At 43.9% G+C, this 26,186-nt stretch overlaps 4 protein-coding genes across 7 annotated transcripts; 2 read left to right on the plus strand and 2 right to left on the minus strand.

Moving 5' to 3' along the window:
• Positions 1-1,997: 1,997 nt before the first annotated feature.
• prpf38b (pre-mRNA processing factor 38B) lies at positions 1,998-6,177 on the minus strand. Of its 2 annotated transcripts, XM_053883011.1 has the most exons (7): positions 5,779-6,177; positions 5,179-5,247; positions 4,833-4,984; positions 4,606-4,666; positions 4,127-4,144; positions 3,413-3,660; positions 1,998-3,123 (listed from the first exon to the last, which is right to left on the minus strand). In XM_053883011.1, the coding sequence occupies exons 1-7, from the start codon at positions 5,980-5,982 to the stop codon at positions 2,466-2,468; spliced, it is 1,410 nt and encodes a 469-aa protein (XP_053738986.1). In that variant the 5' UTR covers positions 5,983-6,177; the 3' UTR covers positions 1,998-2,465. The 2 variants fall into 2 exon arrangements, with proteins under 2 accessions (XP_053738986.1, XP_053738987.1); XM_053883012.1 differs by lacking the exon at positions 4,127-4,144 and having other exon boundaries at positions 2,000-3,123.
• A 224-nt stretch (positions 6,178-6,401) lies between these two features.
• LOC128769400 (protein FAM102B-like) lies at positions 6,402-13,449 on the minus strand. The gene is made up of 11 exons (XM_053883085.1): positions 13,211-13,449; positions 11,116-11,230; positions 10,932-10,961; positions 10,302-10,418; positions 10,046-10,092; positions 8,725-8,828; positions 8,376-8,471; positions 8,101-8,308; positions 7,878-8,014; positions 7,303-7,366; positions 6,402-7,154 (listed from the first exon to the last, which is right to left on the minus strand). Exons 1-11 carry the CDS (start codon positions 13,354-13,356, stop codon positions 7,112-7,114), a joined length of 1,107 nt encoding a protein of 368 aa, XP_053739060.1. The 5' UTR covers positions 13,357-13,449; the 3' UTR covers positions 6,402-7,111.
• A 116-nt stretch (positions 13,450-13,565) lies between these two features.
• LOC128769301 (calcium-binding mitochondrial carrier protein SCaMC-1-like) lies at positions 13,566-22,613 on the plus strand. Of its 2 annotated transcripts, none has more exons than XM_053882890.1 (10): positions 13,566-13,627; positions 15,599-15,725; positions 15,793-15,880; positions 15,939-16,050; positions 17,612-17,770; positions 17,845-17,997; positions 19,770-19,877; positions 19,931-20,098; positions 20,165-20,315; positions 21,327-22,613. In XM_053882890.1, the coding sequence occupies exons 2-10, from the start codon at positions 15,608-15,610 to the stop codon at positions 21,506-21,508; spliced, it is 1,239 nt and encodes a 412-aa protein (XP_053738865.1). In that variant the 5' UTR covers positions 13,566-13,627; positions 15,599-15,607; the 3' UTR covers positions 21,509-22,613. The 2 variants fall into 2 exon arrangements, with proteins under 2 accessions (XP_053738865.1, XP_053738864.1); XM_053882889.1 differs by lacking the exon at positions 13,566-13,627 and adding an exon at positions 15,047-15,502.
• A 331-nt stretch (positions 22,614-22,944) lies between these two features.
• prkab2 (protein kinase, AMP-activated, beta 2 non-catalytic subunit) lies at positions 22,945-26,108 on the plus strand. Of its 2 annotated transcripts, none has more exons than XM_053883066.1 (8): positions 22,945-23,052; positions 23,953-24,129; positions 24,188-24,345; positions 24,451-24,544; positions 24,690-24,804; positions 24,936-25,069; positions 25,138-25,206; positions 25,273-26,108. In XM_053883066.1, exons 2-8 carry the CDS (start codon positions 23,971-23,973, stop codon positions 25,348-25,350), a joined length of 807 nt encoding a protein of 268 aa, XP_053739041.1. In that variant the 5' UTR covers positions 22,945-23,052; positions 23,953-23,970; the 3' UTR covers positions 25,351-26,108. The 2 variants fall into 2 exon arrangements, with proteins under 2 accessions (XP_053739041.1, XP_053739042.1); XM_053883067.1 differs by having other exon boundaries at positions 22,950-23,052; positions 23,962-24,129.
• The last annotated feature ends 78 nt before the right edge of the window (positions 26,109-26,186 follow it).

The following is a 26,186-nucleotide window of genomic DNA, read 5'->3' on the forward strand; positions in this document are numbered from 1 at the left end:
CAATAACTGCACTGTGACTGGCCTTCACTGTGACCAGCACTACTCCGTGTCCTTGACCGCCAGTCACGAGAACTGCACCAGCGCCGCCAGCCAGAGCATCTCCTTCTACACAGGTGCGTGTCCACTTGACCTGGGTGATCCTCAGTGTCTAACTCCTCTGTGCTGACCCGTCAGGTCCATGCCAGCCTGAAGACCTGGCTGTCCTGTTCAACTGTGCCAACCAGTCTGCTGTGATGTCATGGAGTGCCAGAGACAACGCAGTGCACTACTATGGCTGTGCTCAGACGGACGATGGAGCAGCTTTATACTGTGAAAGCTCAACTCCAAACTGCACTTTTGAGGGTCTGGACTGTGGGACCGTGTACAACTTCTCAGTCCAAGCCTCAGACGGGACGTGCAACAGCTCCTTCAGTGACCCGGTTCTAAGCGGAGCAGGTATGTCGACTCTAACTTAAACTCAGGGCTCCTCTTCTCACTGTCTTCTCCCTCAGCACCGTGTCCTCCTGCGGATATCGAAGTGGAGCTGCTGCCCGTGCAGCAGGAAGTCCAGGTGTTACGGTTCAGCTGGACCCGGGTGGAATGCAGGGACACACAATATCTGGTGGAGGCTACTGGCACTTTGCTGGGAGACAGCCAGGCCCAGTTTGAGATCTCATCCTACTGGACCAACGCGTCTTTCTTCGAGATTCCTCTGCCATGTGGGTCCGACTATTCTGCCGCTCTGCGGAGCAGGAGTGGCTCTGCAACCAGCGACCTGTCTGCTGCTCTCAATGGGACGACAGGTATACCACTCATCTGGGGCGTCCGTGTTGTTTTGACAAAAACAATATTTAAGTGTTTTTGAAGGAGTGATTGTTGTGGGTATTACTTTAAGCTACATATATATATATATATATATATATATATATATATATGATCCACTCATCTCTGCTCCTCAGCTCCATGCGCACCAGTGAACGTGGAGTATAGCGGCAACAGTAGCTTTGCCACGGTGTCCTGGAACGCATCAGTCTTCGCCACCAGTTACACTGTTTACAACGGGAACATCTCCGGCAGTTCCCAACTGTGCGTCACTGAAGGCCTGTCCTGCTCCCTGTCCGATATCAACGCCACAAACGTGGTGGTCACCGCCAGCAACGCCGCCGGAGAAAGTGATGGAACCGCCGTGACATTTGGTGAGTCTTAAACTGAAGTTCTGAACTCAGAAACACAAGTTAATGGAATCTTTCTGCTTTATAGTTGGAATACTGGCGCGTCGAAGAAGAGATCTAACTGGGCTGATGTCCAAATATGGTGAGTTGATGTTTACATTTTTCAGTGAAGTCCATGTAATAAGTGTGGCTTCTGCTGGGCAGGTCTGACAGCCCCTGAGCTGGAGGTCATACAGACATCGGCGACAGGTGTCGTCCTCAAGTGGTCTGATGATGAAGCAGCGTCCCCTCACACCCTGGTCATCAGGAAGCAGGGCAGCTCCACTAAAGCTCAGGAAATGACAGTTTACGGAGGAAGCATCATTCTGAGCCAGCTCAGTCCGGGATCCACCTACTGTTTCTCAGTGTCGGCCGGGAGCGGGGACCTGAGCGGACCTCAGTCCGAGCCTGTGTGCATTCAGACGGGGCTTGAGTTTTCTCTATAACAACAGCAACCTTAACACAACGTCTTCATTTCACTGTGATTGTCTGCAGAGTTCTATAAACTCACACCAGTGGGTTTGATCACACCACTTCTCCGTTCACCTGTGTAGCCAACATCACTTGCAGGATTTCACTTCTTGAGATTGTAAACAACTGAATACTTTGTAGTTAAACTTTTGGTATCGAGCTTCATTTTATTTAAATGCTAGTCATCTTGAAAGCTAATATATCTGTGCATTTCTTTGTGGTTTCTAAATGTGTATTTAAGTATTTTCAAACCCAAATGTCCAAAATAAAGTAAACTTTCAAGTGAACATTAATAACTGTCTCGGACACAAGAGAATGAGTTTTTTCCATAAAAGTTTTATTAAAAAAAGAAAAAAAAAGAATCAAAACGCAACAAAGCATAAGTGATAACCCACAAGCAGGACTGGTAAAAAAATCATCTTTCTGTACTTTGTCCTTCGGAGAATTAAAAAGGGTGATCTGAAGGCGACGGCTGGCGCTGTGGAACCCGGTACTTTCTAAAATGAACAATATGACAGCATTTGTATCAACGACACAAGTGTCCTGAACTGTGAGTAAACATCTCCACTTTCTGTACAAACCCAGACTCTCAGGGGACGAAAAAGAAATGTAAAAAAAAAAAAAAAAAAGCCTTTTATTCCACTTCTCCAATTTCAAGTGAACACTAGAGGTCTACAGGGGGAGTGACAAAGGCAGGAAACAAAAAAAACAGAACAGCAATATTTCAGATCTGGTTCCACACTAGACCTCGCCAGAGTCCCGTCCCTCGGGGCCCGGTGACGCAGCAGGAGAAATGTTGAAATATTAAACACTGGGACTCCTTCGTCGGTCATGTTTGCCCTGATCATTACTGGACTCTTTCTGATGATGCCCTCTGTCTTTGCTGCGACTGCGCTTGTGACAGCGCTCTCGCTCCCTCTCTCTGCTGTGACTGCACTCTCTCTTCCTGCTCTTCTCCTCCCCTCCACCCTTGTGCCTCCTCTCCTTGCTCCGACTTCTGCTCGACCTCTTCCCCTTCTTCTCGTCTCTGTGTCTGTCCCTGTCGTCTTTGTGTCGCCGCTCGTCGGCCTCCCCCCTGCTCTTCTTATCCCGGGACCGCTCCCGTTCGTTGCCTCGATCTTTGTGATGGTCTCGCTCTTTCCTCTTGCTCCTGTCGTCGGCACCCTCTCGCTCCCTGTCTCGCCGCTCGCTCCGTTTCTCCCGGCTGGCACTGCGACTCCGCCTTCGCTCTCGTCTCTCCTGGTTCCTGTCCGCACTGCGCGACCGCCGCCTGTCCCTTTCCCCCCTGTCTCGGTCCCGGTCCCTGCCGTCCCTCTCCTTCTTCTGCCTGTCTCGCTCCCTCTCCAGTTCTCGGTCGAAGCTGGGCCCGTGGCGGTCCCGCTCCCGCTCTCTGTCTCTGTGGTGGCTTCTGCTTCTCGACCTTTTAGGAGAGCGTCTGGGGCTCGGCGTCCGTCTGGGGCTCCTGACAAAACATGGAGTCGGTCAACGGTCAACCAACGCAGACGTGTCAATTGTGACGGGCAGTGGTCCTGTTTTTCAGAGACCACCAGATGACGCTGTGAAATGTTTGTGCTCATTCAATGAAACCTCATATCCTTTCTAATCTAAGAGCGCCATCTAGTGGTCTCCGGAAATTTAGCACACAGTTTCATGACCATTCATCTACTCAACACTAGTGATCGTAGCAGTAATTGTTGCAGTGCATTCTGGAACTCGTAGAATGAGTGGTTGGAGTTGATCAGCGCCCTCACCTGGAGCGCCGCCGATCCGACTGTCTTCCCGTCTCCGCGGAAGGAGCTTCCTCTTCCTCCTCTTCTTCCACGGCTTCCCGCTGTGCAACCTTCCGAGGTCTGGCCTTCATCTGTTGGTCGATGCTCTTCTGCACCGGCACTGGGATTCGAGGGAAGAGCGTGGAGAACCACTCCAGCTTGGTCAAGAAGGAGCGCAGCATCTCTCCGATGGTCATGACACAGCCGCCACCGGCCTTCACGTCGAGCTCCTGCAGGCAAGCGGGGGAGCAAAACGACAACCAGTTAGCGCGCACAACTACTTTACCATCTGCTTGTCTTAATTTAAAGCAACTTGTGATGACCAAAAACTGAAGCTTCACCTCTGTTCATCTAGCTTAATGTCGAGTGAATTCATTTTCCAAATATCCATAACAAAATACTGTAGAACTTAACCACTGCGATGGTCCAATTGTTCATTTTTTAAATGTATTTAATGTGCATAACATGAATTTTCTATAAAATAGCAACTTTTTTTGTCCTTTTCTCTTCTATTTATATACATGTTTTAATAGAACAACACATAGCAGCTTTCAAATCCAATAAAGATAAGTGGACGACACAGTAAGACCGAGACAGGTGGACAAGTCTACACCAGTAAAGTTTAAATGGTAATAAACAGTTGCTTTGCACTCACACACGCAAACCAACAGTGCTGAGATACAATTTCCAATTCACCTGCTGCTCATTGGCCATCTAAAGGAAAAAACAGGGAAATTAACCAAGTGAGTCGGATTAGAGGTGATCAATTCAGTCAGCAGTGAAATGCATCAGAACAGAAAGAAAGGCCCGTCTGTAGATCTGGACACGTATTGTAATGGTAGCCGTGGATGACTGCATGTGAAGCAGAAGTGTCAATTGTCAGGACTAGCGGAGAACATGCCTTCGGTGACACAGAGCACCTGAGATTTACGCAGCACTGCATGTCGTACTTACCATAAACCAACTCAGCAAGTCCACAGAGAGAATGTTGACCAACTATTTTGCTTTGGAGGAAACGTTGTGGAGAATTAAGCCAAATGAAGGCAAAGGTGAAAAATCAGCCCTGAGCATCACAGGCGAGAGCTGACAAGTGATGTGTGTATATGGGTGTGGTCTCACTGTGTTTGCAAGAGAGAGGGAGAGAAAACAATAACATATTACCCGCAGTGACATACCTCCTCATCATCCAAGAAGTCGTCATACCAATCGATTAGATCTGTCGGAGGCTGTGTGTATCTGGGATGGACAAAAAAAATAGAAAATGAAATTATTATTGGTTATTATGAACCTGATTTATAAGTGTACAAGCTGTGGCTATCCATTTTATTCAAGTGACTTAAACAAGGAAAAAAACTGACATGTAATAGCAGCAAAAATTTCAAACAAATAAATGGAAGCTTACCGTATGTACATGAAGCCGAGGGCTCGGATGTAGGGGGAGTCAATGTGAGTGATCAAGCCCATGACCTGTTTGCGAGTCAGCTTGAGGGTAAACAGTTTGTACAGAAGACAGAAAGCTGTGGATACAATGCCGCCAGTGCCGACTCCACGTACCTATCAGAGACAAGGAAGCAACCTATCATACATGCTCGATAAATGCTCATAACAATAACAGTGTCTAAGCTGATCCAACGCAAGTGGTTAAGAGCAGGGAATTAAGTCTGTCTAAGCTCATCTAAAGCTCTACAGGGAGAGAAGAGGGGAGTAGATTTGGGGGGGAAAATAAAAAGCACGTACTTCTCACTTACCCCTCCACACATTCCAGTCTGGCCTGCAGTTTTTCTGCTTCCTTTCTCCCACGGCTCCACATGAGTCACCTGCCGATGAGGATGTGACGGTTAAAAATAGCCAGTAATTCAAGGATTAAATTAAACATTTCAATCTACATATTGTATTAATTATTTGAGGTCACCAACAAAATATTGTTGATGGAGTTATCACGATGAATTTAACAGTACATCTGATGCTGATAAGAAGTTCATTCCCATCACCGGAAGTGAACTTCACTGAAATTCAACATACGATTTGCTTCGATACAGTTGCCGTTTCTATAAAACGTGCAAATATTTCTTTCTTAACTGGAGGAATAACAACATTGGTGATAGACGCGGTTCAAAGAATAACATGTTTAAATGAGTTAAAAATAAGCCACTTACAAATTATTATAAGACCAAACACGGGTATTCTACCTTAAATTTAAAACAGTTGAAAACATTGGTGCTACAGAATAGAAAGTAAGCATAACGTGTTTTAAAACTTTCTCGATATTACTGGCTGTGTTTTATTATTGTGTAACCAACAACGAGCCGAAAGTGACTAGCATGCGGTTTAGCATTTGCTAACGGTACCTTGAAGTAGATCTCGTCCACGACTTCGTGGTAGGTCTTCAGTTCATACAGCTGGACTTTGAAATAGGGCGATGAGAGAACGTTGGTGAGAATCATGGGGTTGAGGTTCATCGTCTTCTCGTTGCCCCACAGCGGCAGATTGTTTCCATGTTTTCCTGAAGAGGGTTTGCTAACGGCCTGCGCTGCGAGCTGGTTCACAGCCATGGTGGCGGCGGTCTGCTTCTGCTGTCCCGTTGGCTCACTCACATCCAAACATCCATCAGTCCGTCACAGAGAATAACAGTCCGGGTTGATACCTTCGATTATCTGTGGAGGTTTATCCCTTCGAAAAGTTGCGAATAATTTCCCGCCGTCGTTATAACACCAGCGGAGGAGCGAGGTGAAACCGGAAGTGTTCATTCAGTAAGCGCTGTAACTTGATACTTCAAATCGGACCGTTACTGCCACCTACTGGTTGGGTGTGTTTTAAAAATCATAAATACAAACATACATACATTGTGTCCCTTCCTGACTTACTTTATGTTGACATGATTTATTGTTTTTAATTAGTTGTGTGTTGTGTGTGAACTAAGCTATTTCTGCACTATTCGTTTGGAGAAGAAAAATAAGTAGAAATACCCAAAAATAATACACATATTTTATTATCCAATTTGGCACTAAATACAACAGTATACAGTTCATTTAAACATCAAAAGATTAACAAAAATATGAGATTGTTCAAATGTTTTACACAGTTTTTCACAAAAAAACTGAATCGACACCTTACTAAATTACATCATAAAAAAAGATAAAACTGTCAATATTCTATAGTAAGGTCAAAAAGAAATGATTCATATGATACTTAAAATTGCATTTCATAAATACAGAGCCTCCAGTTGAGATTATTCTCACTTGGCAACAAGCAAACATTCAACACACTTGAACACCTCACATTCACAGACTACACACACACACACACACACATACAACTGTAATGAATACCTTCATTGTTGGCAACTTATGTGTCAGTTTAAAAAAAAACCCATTCCAACGACATTCAAATAAAACAACAATCAAAACATTTCTTATGGCAGCACATGGCCCTCAATATTTATCGAACAACACGGCCAATACAAACATCAAACTGTCCAGTATTGTCTTCAAAACTTGGGCCTTTAACTCAGCCTCAACCACCAGTGGGCGCCACTTCTCTACAGCTGTTGTAGTTCACATTCAGAGGATTACATAAGAGAAATTTGATCTCTTTGTGAAAGGGCACAGCAGCAGCGTCTGATGCTTCTGTTGGTGCTGCATCAGTGTAAGTCGGCACCTTTTGTGTCCAGCACACGCCTCCTTAGCGCTTGATCACCACCTGCTCGAAGGTTCCAGCCGCGACCCTGAAAGCGGACACCGGGGTTAGACACAGCAGCGGGACACACTTACGGTTAAATAACTGTATCAATTAGAGATGCTATGTTTAACAGAAGACAGATCTTAAATAAGCATTTCAAGTCTGGTGTCGAAATGCTCGGTTACGTAACTCACCGCGTGTGCTGGCTTCCCAAAGCTGTACTCCCACCAGGACCAACAAACAGGCTGAGACCTTCCTCTGCACAGACGCATCACACCCATATTAACACAGCTCAACCCAGCGGAAATACATTCAAATACATGACGGGTGGGACAGAATAAACGCCAGACTGGCGGCTGAACTCTGCACATTGCATTCACTTGTATTCATGCCTTGAGTCACCACATTTGAGGAGCACAATATCCATAGTTTTTTTATATGAAACATCATAATGCTATGAATCATAAGTGCAACTGCAGTTGGGTAAGATCGTGAGGCAGAAACTGTTTTGTGGTGAAGTCGGACATGACAGACTCTTACACATGAATGACAATTCCCATGATAAATCGCACCCTTTCACAATAACTTAATAATCAGCGATTGCCTCTGTAGAGAAGCAGGTTGCAGGGAAACCCTTTAACACTATTACTTCACATCATGCAAAGTGCTACGACACGTTGCCAGACCTTCAGCATAATGTGACTCCCTCAACATAATGGCTGGAAACCAGCCAGGCCGACGACTCACACACTCAGATTTGACTACACACCCTCGGCACTGGAGTCCAAAACACTGTGGCTGAAATCATGGTTCTGCAGGATTTTCTCAATGATGTCGTCCGCATCCACCCGCGTGGCGTCAACTCTCTTCAGCTGGTTCTCCATCGAGTTCTGCTTGACTGGGTATCTGAAAGAGACGAGGCGATGTTTGCCGCTCACAGTTAACATATGAAATCCAAGGCAAGTTATGAAGGATGTGATTTCTGATTTTACCTCGGAGCTTTCGTCGGCGTGGAAATGTGTTCAGCGGCTTGTCGGCCGGGTGCAGAGACGACAGGAGAGAGCCTGCTCTCCCCGTCTCCTTTCTCAGACTGCTGCTCGCTGGGCTCCATGATACTGCCCATGTCGGTGGAGGACGAACCCCCCGACGCACTTCGGCGGTGGCTGAGGTCTGTGGAACTGGAGTGATTGGAGCTGTAACCTACAAGACGGAATATTAATACCACATAACCAAGAAAATCAAGTGTTATAGTCAAAGTTATTGCTACCTGAAACCTTCGATTGCTGACTGGCGTAGCTGGACGTTCTGGTGTGACCACGGGTGACCAGGTTTTCTGGGACAGATGGAGACTTGGCTATAACTTCTGGGAAAATAAGAGTGACAAGATAAGCAATACAATTGGTTACACCTTATAACTTATGAATTATGAGTTCATTTTTTGTCGGTAAACAGATGGTTTTAAAACATGGTTGGCACAATAATGAATAGAAGCAAATTCAAATACTATAAGTACCGTCTCAGGTAAACCAAACAAGTCGTTGTTTTGGTACATAAGCTTCAAAGAAACAGAGCCAAAACTAGATCTCAAATCTCAACATTAGAGCTGTTTAACATACCAGCAGCTAATCGCTGTTGGTGCATGTCCCCTCCCTTCCTGTCCTCCAGGAGACACTGAGCATCCGCCGGTGGGATTCTGAGAGTCATGGCAGTTGACGGGGGTCTGCCGGGAAAGCAGGAAGTACAGAGGTTACGATTCACATGGGCGACGGGACATCAGCAGCTTTTTGTCAACTGAGATCCTGGCTGCAGAGAGTTAGCAGCACTTCTGGTGTAGACATCCTTTTCATTTGGCAAATAAGCAGAACAATAGCTACACAATAAAATGTCCTTTAGTTTATAATAATCCTTTCATCTCAACGCTCTCATTGGTCTTAATTTTGTACCATAATGTACCATAAGAGGGTAGGAGGGAGGGTTTGTGGTTTGTATTTTTATTTGTTTTTTTTCTGCTCTGTTATTTGGCAGAATTCATCTCATGGTCTTGATATTATGTCTTGCTATTCTGTATTCTGCAAAAAAAACCAAATAAAAAAAAATAAAATAACACATCAATGGAAAACAGAAAAAAATAATAACAATCCTTTCATTGCCTTGACTTTTTTTGGACACAAATGACACATATAAACATACAGACTATTCAGACACTGACATAAGAAGTGGTGTTTCTTTCTGACATATGATAGTTACTGTATCATTTACTACTATAAAACATGGCAGATTGTTTCATTTTACATAATATAATTCGCCCTACAGGCATCAGACAGGTAGTAAAACCTCTGCTTCACTCTTTTGGCAACAGTGAAAACAGAATGAGTAATACACTGACACTCTCCTTGGGTTTCCACTGCTTCCGTCTCCATGGCAACAGCGTACTAAACGCAGTTTAAAAACAGTTTATGTTTAAAAACAGCGGAATGCATGTTGGTTTAGAGAAAAGGCCCTGGGCACATGCATGGCATGAGCTTAGGCAGGAGAGGTTCATTGAAACATTAATCCAGATAACAGTGTGATACAGTTCCGCTCCGAACATTTGACTCAGCGTCAGTTGCAGTGATACAGGAAATAGCTTGGGGTTTGAAGACATGATTTCCTGTCAGTGATGAAAGTTCTCATGAAATTTGAAAAGGCTCTTCTTGCTCAATGGAATTCATCTCTGAATTATAAAATACAACAAGTTGCACAGATGACACCGCATCTGGGTTAAAAGTACCGCTTTTAAAAACCATAAATAAATAAAAGAAAGACCACAAACTAAGCCATTTGAAGTGGACTATGAAGTCACCGCACCCACCTTGTGAAGTTGAATATTTGTTGTTGGTATTGATCTAAGTCACCTCTAATATTAACGATTAAAATAACCAAAATACCAGTGCTTACGTTTTAAAACAGGGGTCTTCAGACATCAGTTGAGTGGCAATGACAACCTGCAAGCAAGACAGAATTAAAATGTCACGCAAGCTACGTCAAATTGCACAACAGCTTTATCCGCTGCTGTTTAGCTGTATCTGAGAATTTCCTTTCCATTTGCAGCTTAGCAACTTAGCAACCACAAGCTCAGACACGTCCTCACAGAAGCCTTTCTTCCCATTCTAACACATCAGCCAACAGGCAGCCAAATAGTCAGCGTAAATACCTTCAGTATGGAATTGTCCTGCCTCGTGTTCTTGGTGTCGTATCCTTCTAGGAGGCATCTTCTTGTCGTGCTGCCGGACCCAGCGAACTCAGAGATGTTCAGGTCGGCAAAGCCCAGCTGCAGACATGAAAGGTTGATCAGTTAACTGGTGCTAACTTGGCAGAGAGTCTGATGTCTATTTATTACAGATGAATTTCTGATCCAGATAGCAGTACTAAAAATCATTGCAGCAGTCCCATAATGCACTTACACTTGAGGCATGATTTACAGTTAAGATTTAAGAGCAAAGGTTAAATCCAAACTGTATTCTTGATGAATCATTTTCATAAAATTCAGTTGATCTTGATTCCTCTCTGGCTCATGACTCAGTCTCAGTTTACATATTCATGCATTCCAGAGCTTCCCACGCTCAGAACAAGGTCGGAGCTATTACATGCCTCGCAGCCAAATACATAATCTCAGATGAAATAGTTACTTTTTAACCTTGAGTTTTCATTAACAGATTTTTAATGAGTAGCCAAAGCCAGAAAAGAGTTTGAAGTGACTGATATTTCTATCTAAGGCCATTCCAATGACAATATAACCTCTTCTACACCAAAGTATTTAAATGTAGAAAACCACAACATGTACCTTTGTAAATGATTTCCCACCCTTCAGTTCCTAAAATGACAAGAAAAGAAGTCGATGAGTTAAAGTTGAACATCAAAGATTTCAGAAGCAACTGAGTCTCTGCGGCATCTTTTAAAATCAGTAGTGTTTCTGGTGAGTTCAAGCAGTCTGCATGCAGCTTGTGTGGACTGAACACAGACAGTACCTTGCGTACAGAGACACGGCACAGACATGGGTCCAGCACTCCCCCACTGGCACTCATCTTGCACATGAACGAGAATCTCTTCTTCCAGTGAACACAGTTTGCTTGAACTGGTTCTCTGCAGGGGAAGCAAAGTTTAGGGTCAAATCTTCATTCAGCTGAGGAACATCAGCTCAAACCACCAGCCAAAATAATCCGGTTCTACACTTTAAACGCAATATAGTTGTCGTCACTTATCTAGGTGGGTATTTTTCCCCCAGAGTTGGGAATTCAATCTGTGTTTTTTTAGCCTGACATGATCCAAGTTCAACTGAACTGTGATTGGGCTGAAGTCGATCACGCTAGTCTGTTAACCCTTCACCGAAAACCAAACCTGACCTTGGTGGACTGATACAGCACAGGCGGTGATGTAAAAAGCTGTTTGGCGACCTTCCACATTCGACACCGTTTTTAGGAAGTCAGATAACATTTTGTATAACAACAAATCATCCCTACTTCATCTGCAGATGGACAAAAGTGGATGAAAACAACCTCACTTTGAATTCATCATAAAATGTAACATTGATCTTGTGTACAAATACCTTGCATTCTACCTCAAAGTGATGTTTTCATACTCACAGAATAATAATTGTGCAATCAACAGTGCTTGTTATTTACACTAACAATGCATTTCCTTCTTTACAAGGATATGATTATGCTTTTTAAAAACTAAATAATAAAAAGGGGTAGCGCCATGTTGATTACCACATTTTTTTAACAAACTCATCTTTAATGTTTAATTGTACTTTGGTGACGTGTCAAGCAATATTCCCCCATTGCGGAAAGAATAAAGGCAATCGATCCATCTATCTATACACACATACATATATTCAATATGCAGTGTGTGTGTCTATCTATATATATGAATGGTGTAACTGAATGTGGAGATTTTTGAAGATTAAAAAATGCTCTTGAAAAGCAAGACCTTCCTAAATGTATAAAGAGAACATTACAACTGCACAGAATTCTGCTACTTAGGGCAGATCAAGCTAAAATGGGATTAAGGAAAAGCATGAAGGACGGTTGCCATGGTGACAAAACACGTGCCGAACCTTTTTTTGGGATTTTCCGAGTGACTCGGTGAGGCAGCGAGCTGCATATTACAGACCACGAGACCTTTACGGAGGGAAACGTCATTGTTTTGTTACTGCGTAAGGGAAAATATCGGTGCTGTGTTGTGTTTATATAAGGACTATTTTGTAATTATTGAACTGTAATTGCTAAAATGTATTAAATTAAACAGACTAGACTATATACTAGAATATACATTTAAAACAAAGGACGCAGTGATGGCCGGAGGCCTCAGACCAAAATTTCGTTGCCATAATATAGTGATATGTTTTTGTGCAATGACAATAAAGAAAGTCTAAGCTTAGTCATCTGTCAGACACAAGGAGCAGAGCTACCTCCGCTTCATATAGAGTCTATAGTGGTGATTTTGATACACCAGAAGGTTTTCAAACCTGCCCAGTATTAGGGGTTGTGGGGGTCATGGAGTGAGAACACAGCATTGACCCAGAATCAGATGTGCAGACTGTGTGAAAATCTCTAAATACCTCTGACAGGACTGTCTACATTTGGAGTCACCTGACACACTGTTGACCTTGTTTCCAAGCAAACACAATGATAATAAAATCGACATTTTTATTCAGAACGCCTAGACATTTGGGAAATAGAAAATCAGCTAATGTTTACTGACAACACAAGTCTTGCTGTTACCTAGCAACACACTCTCCATTGAATATCATTTATATTATTAACAGCTAGCTCGCATACGAAATTGTAGTTGGGTGACACGGACTTAGGGAACAACGTTTAAAATATAATTTGAATTTTATAAGGGGGGAAAAGTTTCTCACCTAGTGCATCAGTATCCGAAGTTATTAATGTTTAGCTAGTCAGTCACGATTCATCGTTCGCTTTTAACGCGCCGTTAAAGCGCGCGCTTCGATATCTAAATAAACTGCGACTGTAAAAGGGGTTAAAATAATTTTACTGGAAAGTGTTTTGGCCACAACAACAAGTGGGCTGGAGCTATAAATAGCTGAAGAAATCTTACCGTGTGGACTCTTCGGTAAAGCCTCCATCTTTTAGTCGAACTTTACAGAACACCACCCCGTTGACGAAAGGAACCGAGGACAATTCATCGAGGTCAAAGTCCACCTTAAACTTAAAGCGCTTCTTTTTGACGATACTGAAAGACATGGCAGGTCAGGGACAGCAGTGGGCAGAGGGCTGGACTTTCTCCTGCTGCGGCTCCTCGGTGGTGGAGTGTGAGCGACATTCAAACTTCCGCCTCCTTCCTCCTCCAAACACCGTGACGTCGGAGCAACGCTTTGTTCTATTGGCTGCCGCTTGGTGACAAATCCACGCTGTTGTCAAGTCTCTCCCTGCTCTCACTCATCACAGTCAGACGTCGAAACACGCTCCAGACTGTCAGTAAACGTTGGAAGCAAATGCCTGATCGACACTGGAGGTACTGGTCACGTCTCAATATGGATTTGAGTTTGCGTTTAGCATTGAAATAAACAACGAGAAGACGCTGGGTGACATCACAGCATGAAAAGTTTATTTAATGGTTTATTTATTTTATCTCCTGACCTATATACTTCACCTTTCTTAAACCTTATGGCTAATTTTCAGCCATCTACACATCCATCATGGAGGCCACTTTAGGGCTAAAGTTCAGTCATATTCATAATCATATTCATTCTCAAAATGCCTTCATGAGGTTGTCCTATTGCTCCTGCATCGAAAAAGAGAGAATCAGAATCCGATATACCAAGCTTCATGCTATATGTATGGTTTTTTAGGACCCCATTTACAGGAAAGCCTATGTTTGTCATCTGTCAGAAATACAAACGAAATTATGGTTCATACTTTATTTTTATCAGAAGTCTTCACAATGTATATGGAAAAGTTGGGTTTATTTTATGAAAATACCAGTTGTTTTGAAAAAGGAAATAGTTCAAAACCTCGTCCAGCTCTTCGCGGGGGATCCCGAGGCGTTCCCAGGCCAGACCGGAGACAGAATCTCTCCAGTGAGTCCTGGGTCTTCCCCGGGGTCTCCTCCTGGTAGGACATGCCCGGAACACCTCCCCAGGGGGCATCCGGATCAGATGCCCGAGCCACCTCAGCTGGTTCCTCTCGATGTGGAGGAGGAGCCGGCTCGGCTCGGCTCCACCCCGAGCTCCTCCCGGATGACCGAACTCCTCACCCTATCTCTAAGGGTCCGTCCAGCCACCCTGCGGAGGAAACTCATCTCAGCCGCTTGTATCCGCGATCTCATCCTTTCGATCATTACACAAAGCTGGTGACCATTGCATGTCTAATATTGGAATTCAAAATGTTTCAGTATTATGGGTCCAGAACTTGGGGATGTGTGTAATGTCGGTTACATTTCATATAATCGACTGTATGTACAAATATGATATGATTTGTTACACGTCGTTTTGTTATTATATTATTATTATTATTATTATTATTAGAACTTTACTTTTACTTTCATTAGAAATAAAGCAGACACAAGCAAATGAAACGTTAGAAATCAAATTATCTATTATCATGTTTCTACAGTAAGATACAGGGCTATATTTATATCTTCTCCATATTGGTCTAGTTAACTGCTGGGATTGGCAGGGTGAGTACTGGCTGTATCAAGGTTAAGATAAGCGCCTAAAGATAAAGTCACTAATAAAGTTAGTAAATAATTTAAAGTTACTTAATAAAGGCAGGTTGTGAAACAGCGCACCCTGGCGGCGAACATTGGTAATGCACACTCGGAAACCCAACCCCATGAGTTTCGAGTGACACGTCCTTGTAGATGGAAAGGGGCGATAACATTCCAGCGCATGCGGAATGAACAGCACTCGGCTTCCTAATATGTCATGACAAGGAGGCGCAATGCGCATTTATAAACGACAGCCGCTTGACTTAAGTGTCCGGTTTGATCCCTGCAGAATGTCTTGTAAAGCCTGCTCCGCAGTCCCCGTAGCTCCACCCACCGCCGCTGCAGTTCCCCTTTAACGCGTCGGAGTTCACGCTCAAAACACTGCTTTTCACCGGACGGTGGTCCCGCCTGGAGTCAGCAGATTGTTAGACGTCAGGCTCGTAATGGATCGAGGCTTGGAAACCGAGCATTAAGGGATCGCTGCCTCGACTTGACTGCACCATGTATCAGGCGGTACGGACGTTGTTACTCTCGAATGCTCGCTGCTGGGATGCCGACAGTGAGAGAACGTACCAGGATCTATTCGAGAAGCTCGATACCAACAAGGATGGGAAGGTGGATGTGGCGGAGTTACGCGCCGGACTCAAGGCGATGGGTATTTTCCGCCAGGGTGCAGCTCAGGTAAAAGGTCCTGCACCCTGCAGAGTTTGGGGTCCTCGAATATGTTTTTGCTAGATGTTTGCCTGGTGCCTTCAAACTTCCCTCTTGTGTGCGCAGAAAATTGTCATGTCCGGCGACCAAAACAAGGACGGCACGCTCGACTTCCAGGAGTTCACCAAATACCTGAAGGAGCACGAGAAGAAGCTGCGACTGACGTTCAAGAGTCTGGACAGGAACAACGATGGTAGGGGCAGGAACACACATGACTCCAGAAATACAAGCTTCTCTCACTGGCTTTCCCTGCTTTCCAGGGCGTATTGACGCTTCAGAGATCCAGCAGTCTCTTGGAGAGCTGGGCATGAGCATCAGCAAGGAGGATGCCCTGAAGATCCTCCAGAGGTATCTCCTGGTGACCGATCCCACTCTCCGCTGTGTGACTAACCGTGCTCCACTACAGCATGGACATTGACGGCACCATGATGGTCGACTGGAACGAGTGGAGAGAGCACTTCCTTCTGTATCCGGGCCACAACTTGGAGGAGATCATTCGCTTCTGGAAGCATTCATCGGTGGGTGATGTTTCTAGGGATACAGTCTAACACAATCTGTGACCTCATCCTAGCACAGGATGCTGGGATTTACCTATTCAGACTGATCAGTCAGGGCTCAATCTCACCCAAACTGGGCCCAATTGTCATGAATAAATGCCAGGGAAATGGTATCAGGAGCAAGTTGGAAATCTTTGGGTCATATTGCGTCTAAGAAAGCTTTATTTTAGGCACAAAAGTTTCCACTCACACCCCGATGAGCACTGCTGCTCCTTTATAATGTATTAGGATTTTTGAAAGGAGACACAGTTTGGATCTTTTGTGTTTTATATGCCCTTCCTGTTTTACTCTGGAATCATGGAGGAGTGTTATATACAAATTATAACGCGACTTCTTCATTCTATCGTCCTTTCCCCCCGTTTATCAATCTATTAATCCCACGCAGATTATAAAGTCATAATGGGAATGAGGAGGAAGGCGCTGTGGACTGTTGCGTCAGGGCTGCTCTTGTGCCAACCAAGTGGATTTAAGCTGATTTGCTAGGTATTTCCTCTGCAGCAGGACGGTCACAATACTGATAATGTTGTGGGATCCTCACTGAGAGTGTTTATTTTCAAAACAGATGCTTGGTTCTGTGAGCACAAGTGATATGCTGTATGCTATGCTGAGAGACTGACAAGAGCTCTTTGCCTGGTGAGATCAAAGTGCACTTTTGCAAAAAAGTAAACTTCTCTCTTTAGCGGCAGTAAACATAAACTATTTTATGGAGGAATTGACTAGAGGTCTGAAGGGTCGTGTCAGGACTGCAGTGTAACGGCGCATTTTCACCCTCACTTATGCAAAGTTACTTGCAATATAATAAAGACTTAGCTTCCCTTTGAGATCTTAAATTCTTTTCTGTTTATTTACCATTGGAACTGTGTTAGTCAGTTGTTTTCCACCAACACAAACTGCCTCTTATCCCAGATTAATTAAATAATTGACTGCTTACAGAGCGATTACAGCAGTTTCCTCGTGAACTTCATCTCCAGATATTGTTGGTCTTTGTCCTTTGCTAAGTAGCTTTTCTTTGTGGCTAATATTCTGCCGTAAACTCAGCAGAATTAAAGCTCAATTCTGGCATATTTCGTGAAAACATCTTCACATTAGGTGTCACATAACAATGTTTTGAATGAATAGTTGATGTTTGTCTGAAACAAGATTATTTTAGAACGACAGGAAGTGCTACATAAACACAAAATAATAAAGAAATTGCACCATATTTAAGCTCAGTTTCTTCTATAGTACTGATACTGATCTTTCTTGTGACAAGCCTTTCTTCCTATTTGATTGTGATGGACTGTGTGAGATTGTGGTTAAAGATGTAAAAATACTTCCTCATATGGGCAGGAAGTTACGAGTTCTATTTGAATTCTCTTGGCTATATAAGCTAAAAAACCTGTTTTGGTGAATTAGTTATTTGAAGAATCAAGTGAAAGAAGACGATGAGTTTTCCCCATGCATTACTCAGCATTTTGTCAGTAGAAAACCTGTGGTTGTCAAACCGCAAGCATGAGAAGGGCTGACATTATGTGCTCACTAGGTCCTGGATATCGGCGACAGTCTCACCATCCCAGATGAATTCACTGAGGAAGAGAAAAGCTCTGGAAGGTGGTGGAAGCAGCTGGCGGCCGGCGCGGCCGCGGGCGCCGTCTCTCGAACTGGGACGGCCCCTTTGGACCGGATGAAAGTCCTCATGCAGGTATAGGAATCTAAAAAGGCTTTGGAGGTTTCTCCTGCGTTCAGTGAAGTGAAAGCTTTGAACAAACTCTCCAGGTTCACTCCAGTAAGACCAACAAAATCAGCCTGGCCGGTGGATTCAAGCAGATGATCACAGAAGGGGGGTTGGCCTCCTTGTGGAGGGGCAACGGAATCAATGTGCTGAAGATCGCACCGGAGACGGCCATCAAGTTCATGGCTTATGAGCAAGTGAGGAACTTTGCTTTCGTTTTGGTGGCTCATAATGAAAGTGAAACTTGACTGACTTTGCATTGGGTGCAGTGGCTAACACAACTTGAAATTCCTTTCCCTCTAATGGAATGAAAGGGATGTGTTCACTTACACTCGATCAATACACCTGTTTTTTTTTACCGCAGGTGACCTTTAGAATTGAAGGGATCTTCAAGAACCACCTTCTAAATAAAACAGTTATGGCCAATAGGGCGATTATGGCAAAAATGATAATCGCGATTATTTTGATTTGTATCATAATCACGATTGATGAAAGACTTAAGATTTAGCTGTCATTAATCTTTCAAAGTTTATTGAACAATGAACTACAATAAAACAATGTGTAAAATTTTAATAAAAATTTAACGGTTATATTTAACCTTCCTCATGTTGGATAATGTTTCTCTCTAGAAACACCAGTCTGTATGATCATGGTCATTTTTTCGTGAGAGAAGAAGTCACTCCTTTGTTAAAAAACGTATACAGTGGTACCTCGGTTCTCGACCACAATCCGTTCGAGAAGCGATTTGTTCGAAATCTGAATCGATTTTTCCCATTACAATGAATGGAAAAAGAAACAATGCGTTCCAAGCCTTAAAATAGTCTTTTGTAGGAGTGAATGTAGAGTGTCTGCTGCAGGTGGCTGTTCCTCTATGTGTGTGGCCGCTGCATGTGGGAGGGGTTGCCGAGTGAGTGACGTCTCTCCAGAAGTGAAGAGGTGCCCGGTGCGTGTCCAGCTCTGAATGTGCGCTTCTGTGCAGTTTGGCTGTGACAAAGTCATAAACCAAGTCACGCTCTGTCCCAGACTCGCCTCATCCCTGTCCCAGCTCCAGCCCACAACAGGACATCAAACCCTGGAGTGGAGGTGTGGAGAGCGAGCACCTCCCCTGTGACACTCTACCACGGTCCAGTGTGGAGACAGGAAAGGTTTTACACCTCAATATGAAGAAAAAACAGTCAGAAAATGTAGCTAGCGGGACACATCTGCATACAGAGGCTGTTATACACAATAACAAAGCGCGTCGTGGGTCAGCTGATCTGTCCGCACACGTTATGTTTTTTCTGTGGGTGTTCGAGTTCTGGATTTTCTTGGGGATTCTGGATTTTTTTATTCGAAATCCGAAGTAAAAAAATCTTGAAATTTTTGTTCGAACTCTGATTTGTTCGAATTCCAGGATGTTCGAAAACCAAGGTACCACTGTATATTTGAGTGCTCTTCCTGCGTCTCTGCAGCGTGATGAATGACAAAGAGCGCTTGATTTTGTTCTTATGTTCTTATGCATTTATCCACTTCCAAATAATCACTGCTTTTAGAAACATTGCCAACAAGCAGCCAGCATTTCTGTTGTGAGTCTGGATGAGCGTCTGCTCCTTGGAGGTTCTGAATACTGTGCCGCCGTTGTAGAGGCGACCGAGTCGGTAGCTAATATTAGCGTCCCACACTCCGTGTAAATAGAGGCTTGAGCTCTCTCGCTGACAGGCGGAGAGCGACTCACGCTGTGTCGCGCGCTAACTGTGCCCTCCACAGTACCTTACCATCGCTCAATTTTCATTGGGACGAAACATGGTGCGGCGTTTGGATGCATCAGGACATTATGAGAGAAGCTGAGGAGACAATAAAAAAATCAATTTTTTTTGTTTTATCATTGATATTGGTAATCTGTTTATATCCGTCATTACTGTACCTCAGGATGAAAGACAAGTGAGAGCCAAGCTGTCTGCAGATGACAGGAAACTGTTGTGTCTTACAGTACAAGAAGCTGTTGTCATCAGAGGGCCAAACGATCGCGACGCACAAGAGGTTCATGGCTGGATCTCTGGCAGGAGCCACTGCACAGACGGCCATCTACCCCATGGAGGTACGGCGCCGTCACTCTCTGATCAAACTCGAAATAATGCGCTGCTTGTTTAGGTTCTGAAGACCCGTCTGACGCTGAGGAAAACCGGCCAGTACTCGGGAATGTTCGATTGTGCAAAGACAATCCTGAAGAAGGAGGGAGTCAAAGCCTTCTACAAGGGCTATATTCCAAACTTACTGGGCATCATTCCGTACGCCGGGATAGACCTGGCTGTATATGAGGTAACCAGTGATTTGTGAGTCACACGACTCGAGTTTTTCGACTGAACCTTCCCCTCTGTCCTCCAGAGTCTGAAGAACACGTGGCTGTCGTACCACCCGAATGACTCGGCCAACCCCGGGGTTCTGGTGCTGCTAGGCTGCGGGACCATCTCCAGCACCTGTGGGCAACTGGCCAGCTATCCTCTCGCACTAATTCGCACACGGATGCAGGCGCAAGGTAAACACAGGCTGATGTTTGGTGACAGTAACTACAAGCCAAACATGACCTTCATTGCAGCGTGATGAATATTGATGGCGCGACGACATACATGTGCAGTGTGTTGAGTGCCTTTAACTCTGGAGAGACTTGAAAGAGCTTTCTACGGTGTTAACCTTCAGTCGTTTATTGACACGGATCTGTACATGAAGTCGATGTATATTCACAGCTCAGTCATGTGTTTGATTCATGCGGGTGTTGATTCACGCACACACACACACCTGGTAAATAAGGGACCTCACATGACTCATTGAGACGTGGTTCTGTTTCATTCACACATCGGACCTGAGTCACATTTCATCTCCATAGCAACACATTCTCCATGAGGATTGATACCGGGTCACTAAACATGACGTGATTTACTCTCACTCTCTTTCAGAAATGTGTCGCAGAAACAGGAAGTGACACATAACTGTTGCTCACTGTTGATATGATACTGAAAAAAGTCCAGTCATGTTTTAACATTTACGATGCTACCAGCTAAATTAAATTTAATTACTATATAAAACACTGTAAATAAACTTCCGGTGACCCAAACTTTGGGATGGGAGTGAATGTACTCATCTCATTTGTGTACTATGTAGTGTATTTTCTGCCGTGGCTTCTACTGCATCTGCCGCTGTTTTTTTCCCCAGGTTTTGTATAATCATCAAATTTCTTAAAACCAACATATGTTTGTCAACTCGCTCCCAAAACTGTTGTGGGATTGCTCCAATATTTTTTTTTAGCTCAACAACTGTGAGGTAAGAAGAATTGTCGAGCAGAATAAAAACACAAAATACAGTTGGATGGAGGCTGTGCCTTTATTCACCTTATGTCAAAACATAAGGTGTGTAGAAGCTTTGGAATGCAGGACTGAACCTGCATTGTTTGCCTTGAAGTGTCCCACTTGAAGTGTTTCTGTTTACTGATCTGAACAGGCTCCTCCCTTTTCTTGCACAAGACAAATCTTTATATTGTATTTCTCCGCAGCGTCCCTGGACCCATCCGACCAGCCCTCCATGAGCTCCCTGCTGAGGAAGATCATCGCCAAGGAGGGCTTTTTTGGACTCTACAGAGGCATCCTGCCGAATTTCATGAAAGTCATTCCAGCTGTCAGCATTAGCTACGTTGTTTACGAGTACATGAAGACCAACCTGGGGATCTCAAAATGATCCTGACATTCACTGAGACTTCGCCGAACAAACAATTGAAGCAAGTACCTCTGTGGTTCCTCAGCAGCCAAAGCATGAATAATTTAGACTGAAAGCTCGGACACCAAAACGCTGCGTTTAATCCAAACAATTACAAAATGGAAAGTCATTGACCACCATTCCAGTAGACGCTCATCAGTGCGTCACTTCCAATCCGCTCTGAAAACAATACAAACGTGATAAGAAAAGGTTGGATAATGGGATAATATTTTTTCAGTAAATACATATTTAAAATTCACATTTCCTCCTGATGAAGGTAGAACTATATTTGGCCTGTGACATCATTTCTCACTGTCCTTAGTGAAGGAACACATGCCCATATTGCACTGCAACAATTGAAAGTCAAATAAGAGTCAAATATTAAGAGAAAAAAACCCTGCAGAATTCAGATTGTAGCTGTTGGTGGTGGACGGTTTTATTGTTTTAGCAAGTTAAAGCTTCTTTCTAATGGTTTAAGTGACAGGTGAACTGATTCACAAATGTCCGGGAAACAGAGTAAATATTGGGTGGTGGTGGCTTTTATCCTCGGCTCAAATCACTTGTCATATATCCTGAACCTCTGTAGCGCTGACGACAACGTGGGATTTCTGTCTCTCAATACACAGAGACGACGATTCATTCGACTAAAACAAATGGTGCTGTCGTAGTCTCAGAGACACTGGATGGTTTTGTTTGCATGACAATGTGGTGAACACTGTGTTTATCTAAATAATGTGCCTTGCAGCCATTCAATGTGATGTTTATATGTTCTGTACCGGTGTTATTTATTTATGATGGTTTCCTCTATGCAATATAGTAGCATTTTAAGGAAACTATCTGAAAGTAACCGTTCAGGAGTTGCTTGCTCTGACGTTGAACTTCCTGGAAAAGGAAACTGTAACTTGGAGTGTACTCCCAACACCACACTCTTCATCTAACTCCATATAGTCGGTGTGTGAGTCTGCGGGGAAAACACTACTATGTTTTTACTTGAACATAGGAAACCCAAAAGTATATTTTTTCTTTCTCTACTGTATGTCCTTACATCGATTTCCAATGATATAGAATGCTGTATTGACATATTGGCCAAAACATTTCAAATAAAAAAAGTTTCTTTACAGAACCTTGTTTGTCTTTTTGACAAGACACTTGTCTCCAGTGACCTATTTCCCTCAAGCATCAGGTTAATGGGTGACCTCTTGTGTGCATTGTCTAAACACTGGGGAGTGCTACACTTCAAGGATGGCTTTATCCGAAAATAGCACCAATAAAATTCTCGAAAAATATACTAAAGATCTTTCAAGTCCATGATAAACTTTTAAGTTGTTTTGAATGGCACATTCCTGCGAAGCTGCCCCGAACAATGTGTTATTGACCTTCACGGCTCCTGTAGAATCTCGCATCGCGACATTTGTCCTCCCCGGCTGCCGTAGTAGGAGCTATAGCTGCGAGAGTTGTTGAAGGAGGAGGAGGAGGAGGGACCTCCGTCTGGAGTCTAGCAACACTTAAACCGTCGACAGGCAGCGGTAAATTCTTTCTCTGTGGTCATTTAAAAACGCCCCAAAGTCAAAATAACCGTTATTGTTGTGCGTTTTCCACGAACGCGATTGTTAGCGTTTAGCAACCTGCTAGCCGTCTGAGCTAAAAATATTCGACTGTCGCAACCAGATAAACTCGGTGTGAATGATGGTTAGACCTTTGGAAGAAGTCGTGGCTTTATGGCCATGCATGTTGAAAAAAGTTCATTTTTCTGTCTTGAAAAGTGATTGGCTACAAGGCCAAGTCCTTAGGAGGTAGTTATTACATAGTACTTACTGTATATGTAAAAACATTGCGAACCTTTGATGGCTGACTGAAATTCGAATCGTTTTTTCAGGACAAAAAAGAAAACAATCATAAACATTGTATGTATTTATTGGTGTTTTGGGACGTTTAGATAAATAGTTCTAACTGTGCTGGCCAGGTGGTTAAAACAAACCTTGTTTACGTCTTAGAAGTCTCTCACCTTTAATCCTTTTTAATTCTGTCTGCCTCGTTCGACAATATATGAGTTAAAACATAGATAAATAATGAATCACAGGACACATTAAGATAAATGTTGAAGTTTATGTCGAAGTGGGAGGGGTGGAGTGTTGCGTTTAAGGCCTCTGAATGGTGGAGAAGAGTCGGAGAATGGGTTCGTGAAGTTGACAAATGTGACCAGGTTTGTGGAGGCTGGAGAATTTGGCTACGCCTTGTGGGAAATGCTAACAGCAGATGATCCCTTCAAATGTTAAATATTGCTGTAAAGTGGCTTGTGTGTGCCATGCTACTTAACATGGCTCATTCATCAGTTTCAGAGTGTCGAGTTCCCTGAGCTTCTTTCCAAACAACGGAATGTGGCGCTTGATATTATTATGTCTGTTCACGGCACCATTGTCCTCCAGTGTGAATAGTGAGGCGTCATGGGCAACACTGGCGACCGCATGGCTGCAGAGCGCCATGGCGCCAAGGCTCATCGCTCGGACAGTGGCGGCAGTCACAAAGACCAGGAGCACGGTGCTAAAATGGTGGACAGCACAGACGACCCCAACATCTTCAACACCCACGGCCCAGAGTCAAAGGTGCCTTAGTTCTCAACTCTATTTTCATCAAACACACAAGCTGAAGTTATGTTTTCAGGTGTCAGAAGAGAAGGAGTTCACCCCGGATCTGGACGACCTGGTGAAGACTGGACCTCAAGCTCGACCCACTGTCATCCGCTGGGCCGGTGGAGGGAAGGAGGTCTACATCGCTGGCTCCTTCAACAACTGGAGCACCAAGATTCCTCTCAATAAAAGGTGAAGTCTAAAGTGGTTCCTCCTCTTGATCCTGGAGCTCCTCAGAACAACCCATTTTCACAACGTATTTTCTAACCTCTGTTCCATCTTGATTTTCATTCAAAGCCATAATGACTTTGTTGCGATTTTGGACCTGCCTGAGGGAGAGCACCAGTACAAGTTCTTTGTCGACGGACAGTGGGTCCATGACCCCTCAGAGGTGCTGATCCTTGTCTGTTATAACTGCAGTTTGTTTTGGGCCTTGATATTTTCATGTTTCTTCATGTCCTAAATTCATCTTCTCCCTTGTTCTTCAGCCAACAAGCTGTATGTTTGCCGGAATAAATTGTTTTTCTGTCCTGCAGCCTGTTGTCACCAGTCAGCTCGGCACCATCAACAACCTGATCCAGGTGAAGAAGTCTGACTTTGAGGTGTTCGACGCCCTGCAGCTCGACTCTCTGGAATGTTCCGACACGTCAGGTACACTTTGTTGCTGGTTGCCGTATAGAAAACAAAACAAGATGTTCTGAGTAGATGTGCAATATCAAGCTAAAAATACAACCTTGCTCAGACAGAGTTCAAAGTTCAAGCACCATTTGGCGCTGTTTCAGATCTGTCCAGCTCCCCACCGGGTCCATACGGGCAGGAGCAGTACTCCTTCAGGCCCGAGGAGCATTTCAAAGCTCCTCCCATGCTTCCTCCTCACCTCCTGCAAGTCATCCTGAACAAGGACACCAATGTATCGGTAAGTCTTCCTCACTTCCCAGTTGGACCTGGCAGTTCACCTTGAGCTGAGTCTTCTCTATGCAACAGTGTGACCCGGCTCTGTTGCCTGAACCCAACCACGTGATGCTGAACCACCTGTACGCGCTTTCAATCAAGGTGAGCAGCGCTCGGTTTGTCCTTGAAGATGATGTCCTCAGACTGAGACCTTCTGTGTTGGTGCAGGACGGCGTGATGGTGTTGAGCGCCACGCACCGCTACAAGAAGAAATACGTGACTTCTCTGCTCTACAAGCCGATCTAAACCTCACTCTCTCGCCTGCTTTTTCATGTTCTGGAGAGGGGCATGCTCAGACCTCTCGTCCCTCTCTGTTGCCAAAAATTGCACTGAAACAAGTTTACAGGTGTCGAAAGACACTTGATCCTACTGAGGGCTAGTAACGTAGCATTGTGTCGGTCCGAGAGATCCAAACACAACTACTGAAGGGCTGATCACATCACTGTGTGTGTGTGTGTGTCTGTTTTTTAATGCATGTTGGTGTGTGATGAATTTGTGTCTTGGTTTTCATTCTCGAGTTCTGAAAAATAAGTCATTGAAGGGTGCAATAAAAACTCCTGATGGTTCTTTATGTGAAGGTGAGACAGAGGCTGAGGTGTGAAAGGGAAATAGTTCTGAAGGTGTTTGGGACTCAAAATGGTTTTTGTTTTTTTAAACTATTTACATCTGAGTTTGGAGTTTTGTCTTACGGACTTGAATGTTGGCGTTGCTAGTTAAATGAGATAATGTGTTTAAAGAGCACATTTTCAAATAAGAAGTTATGGAACTAACTTCAGAGATGACTGAAAATGCTTTACGGTAGTTACGGGATGGTCCACGCGAGAGTGTTTTTGAATGTCAAACCTTTTGCCACGGTCACCCGTCCAAAGATTTAAAGTGTTACTTGCGGTATTTAAACACCAAAACTTGAATTCTACTGAGGTTTCATGAATGTTTTGAAGTGAAGTGCAGCTTATTTATCGTTCAGAGACTTTGTTTGCTAATAAAGACGTTTCTATATTGTGCCTCGCTTGCTTTTTTTATTAAATGCATGCTATATTTTACTTGGATGTTACTTATTTGGTTATTTACAGTAACCATTT

This window comes from Synchiropus splendidus, chromosome 13 (genome assembly GCF_027744825.2).
Source record: "Synchiropus splendidus isolate RoL2022-P1 chromosome 13, RoL_Sspl_1.0, whole genome shotgun sequence".
Lineage (NCBI taxonomy): Eukaryota > Metazoa > Chordata > Actinopteri > Syngnathiformes > Callionymidae > Synchiropus > Synchiropus splendidus.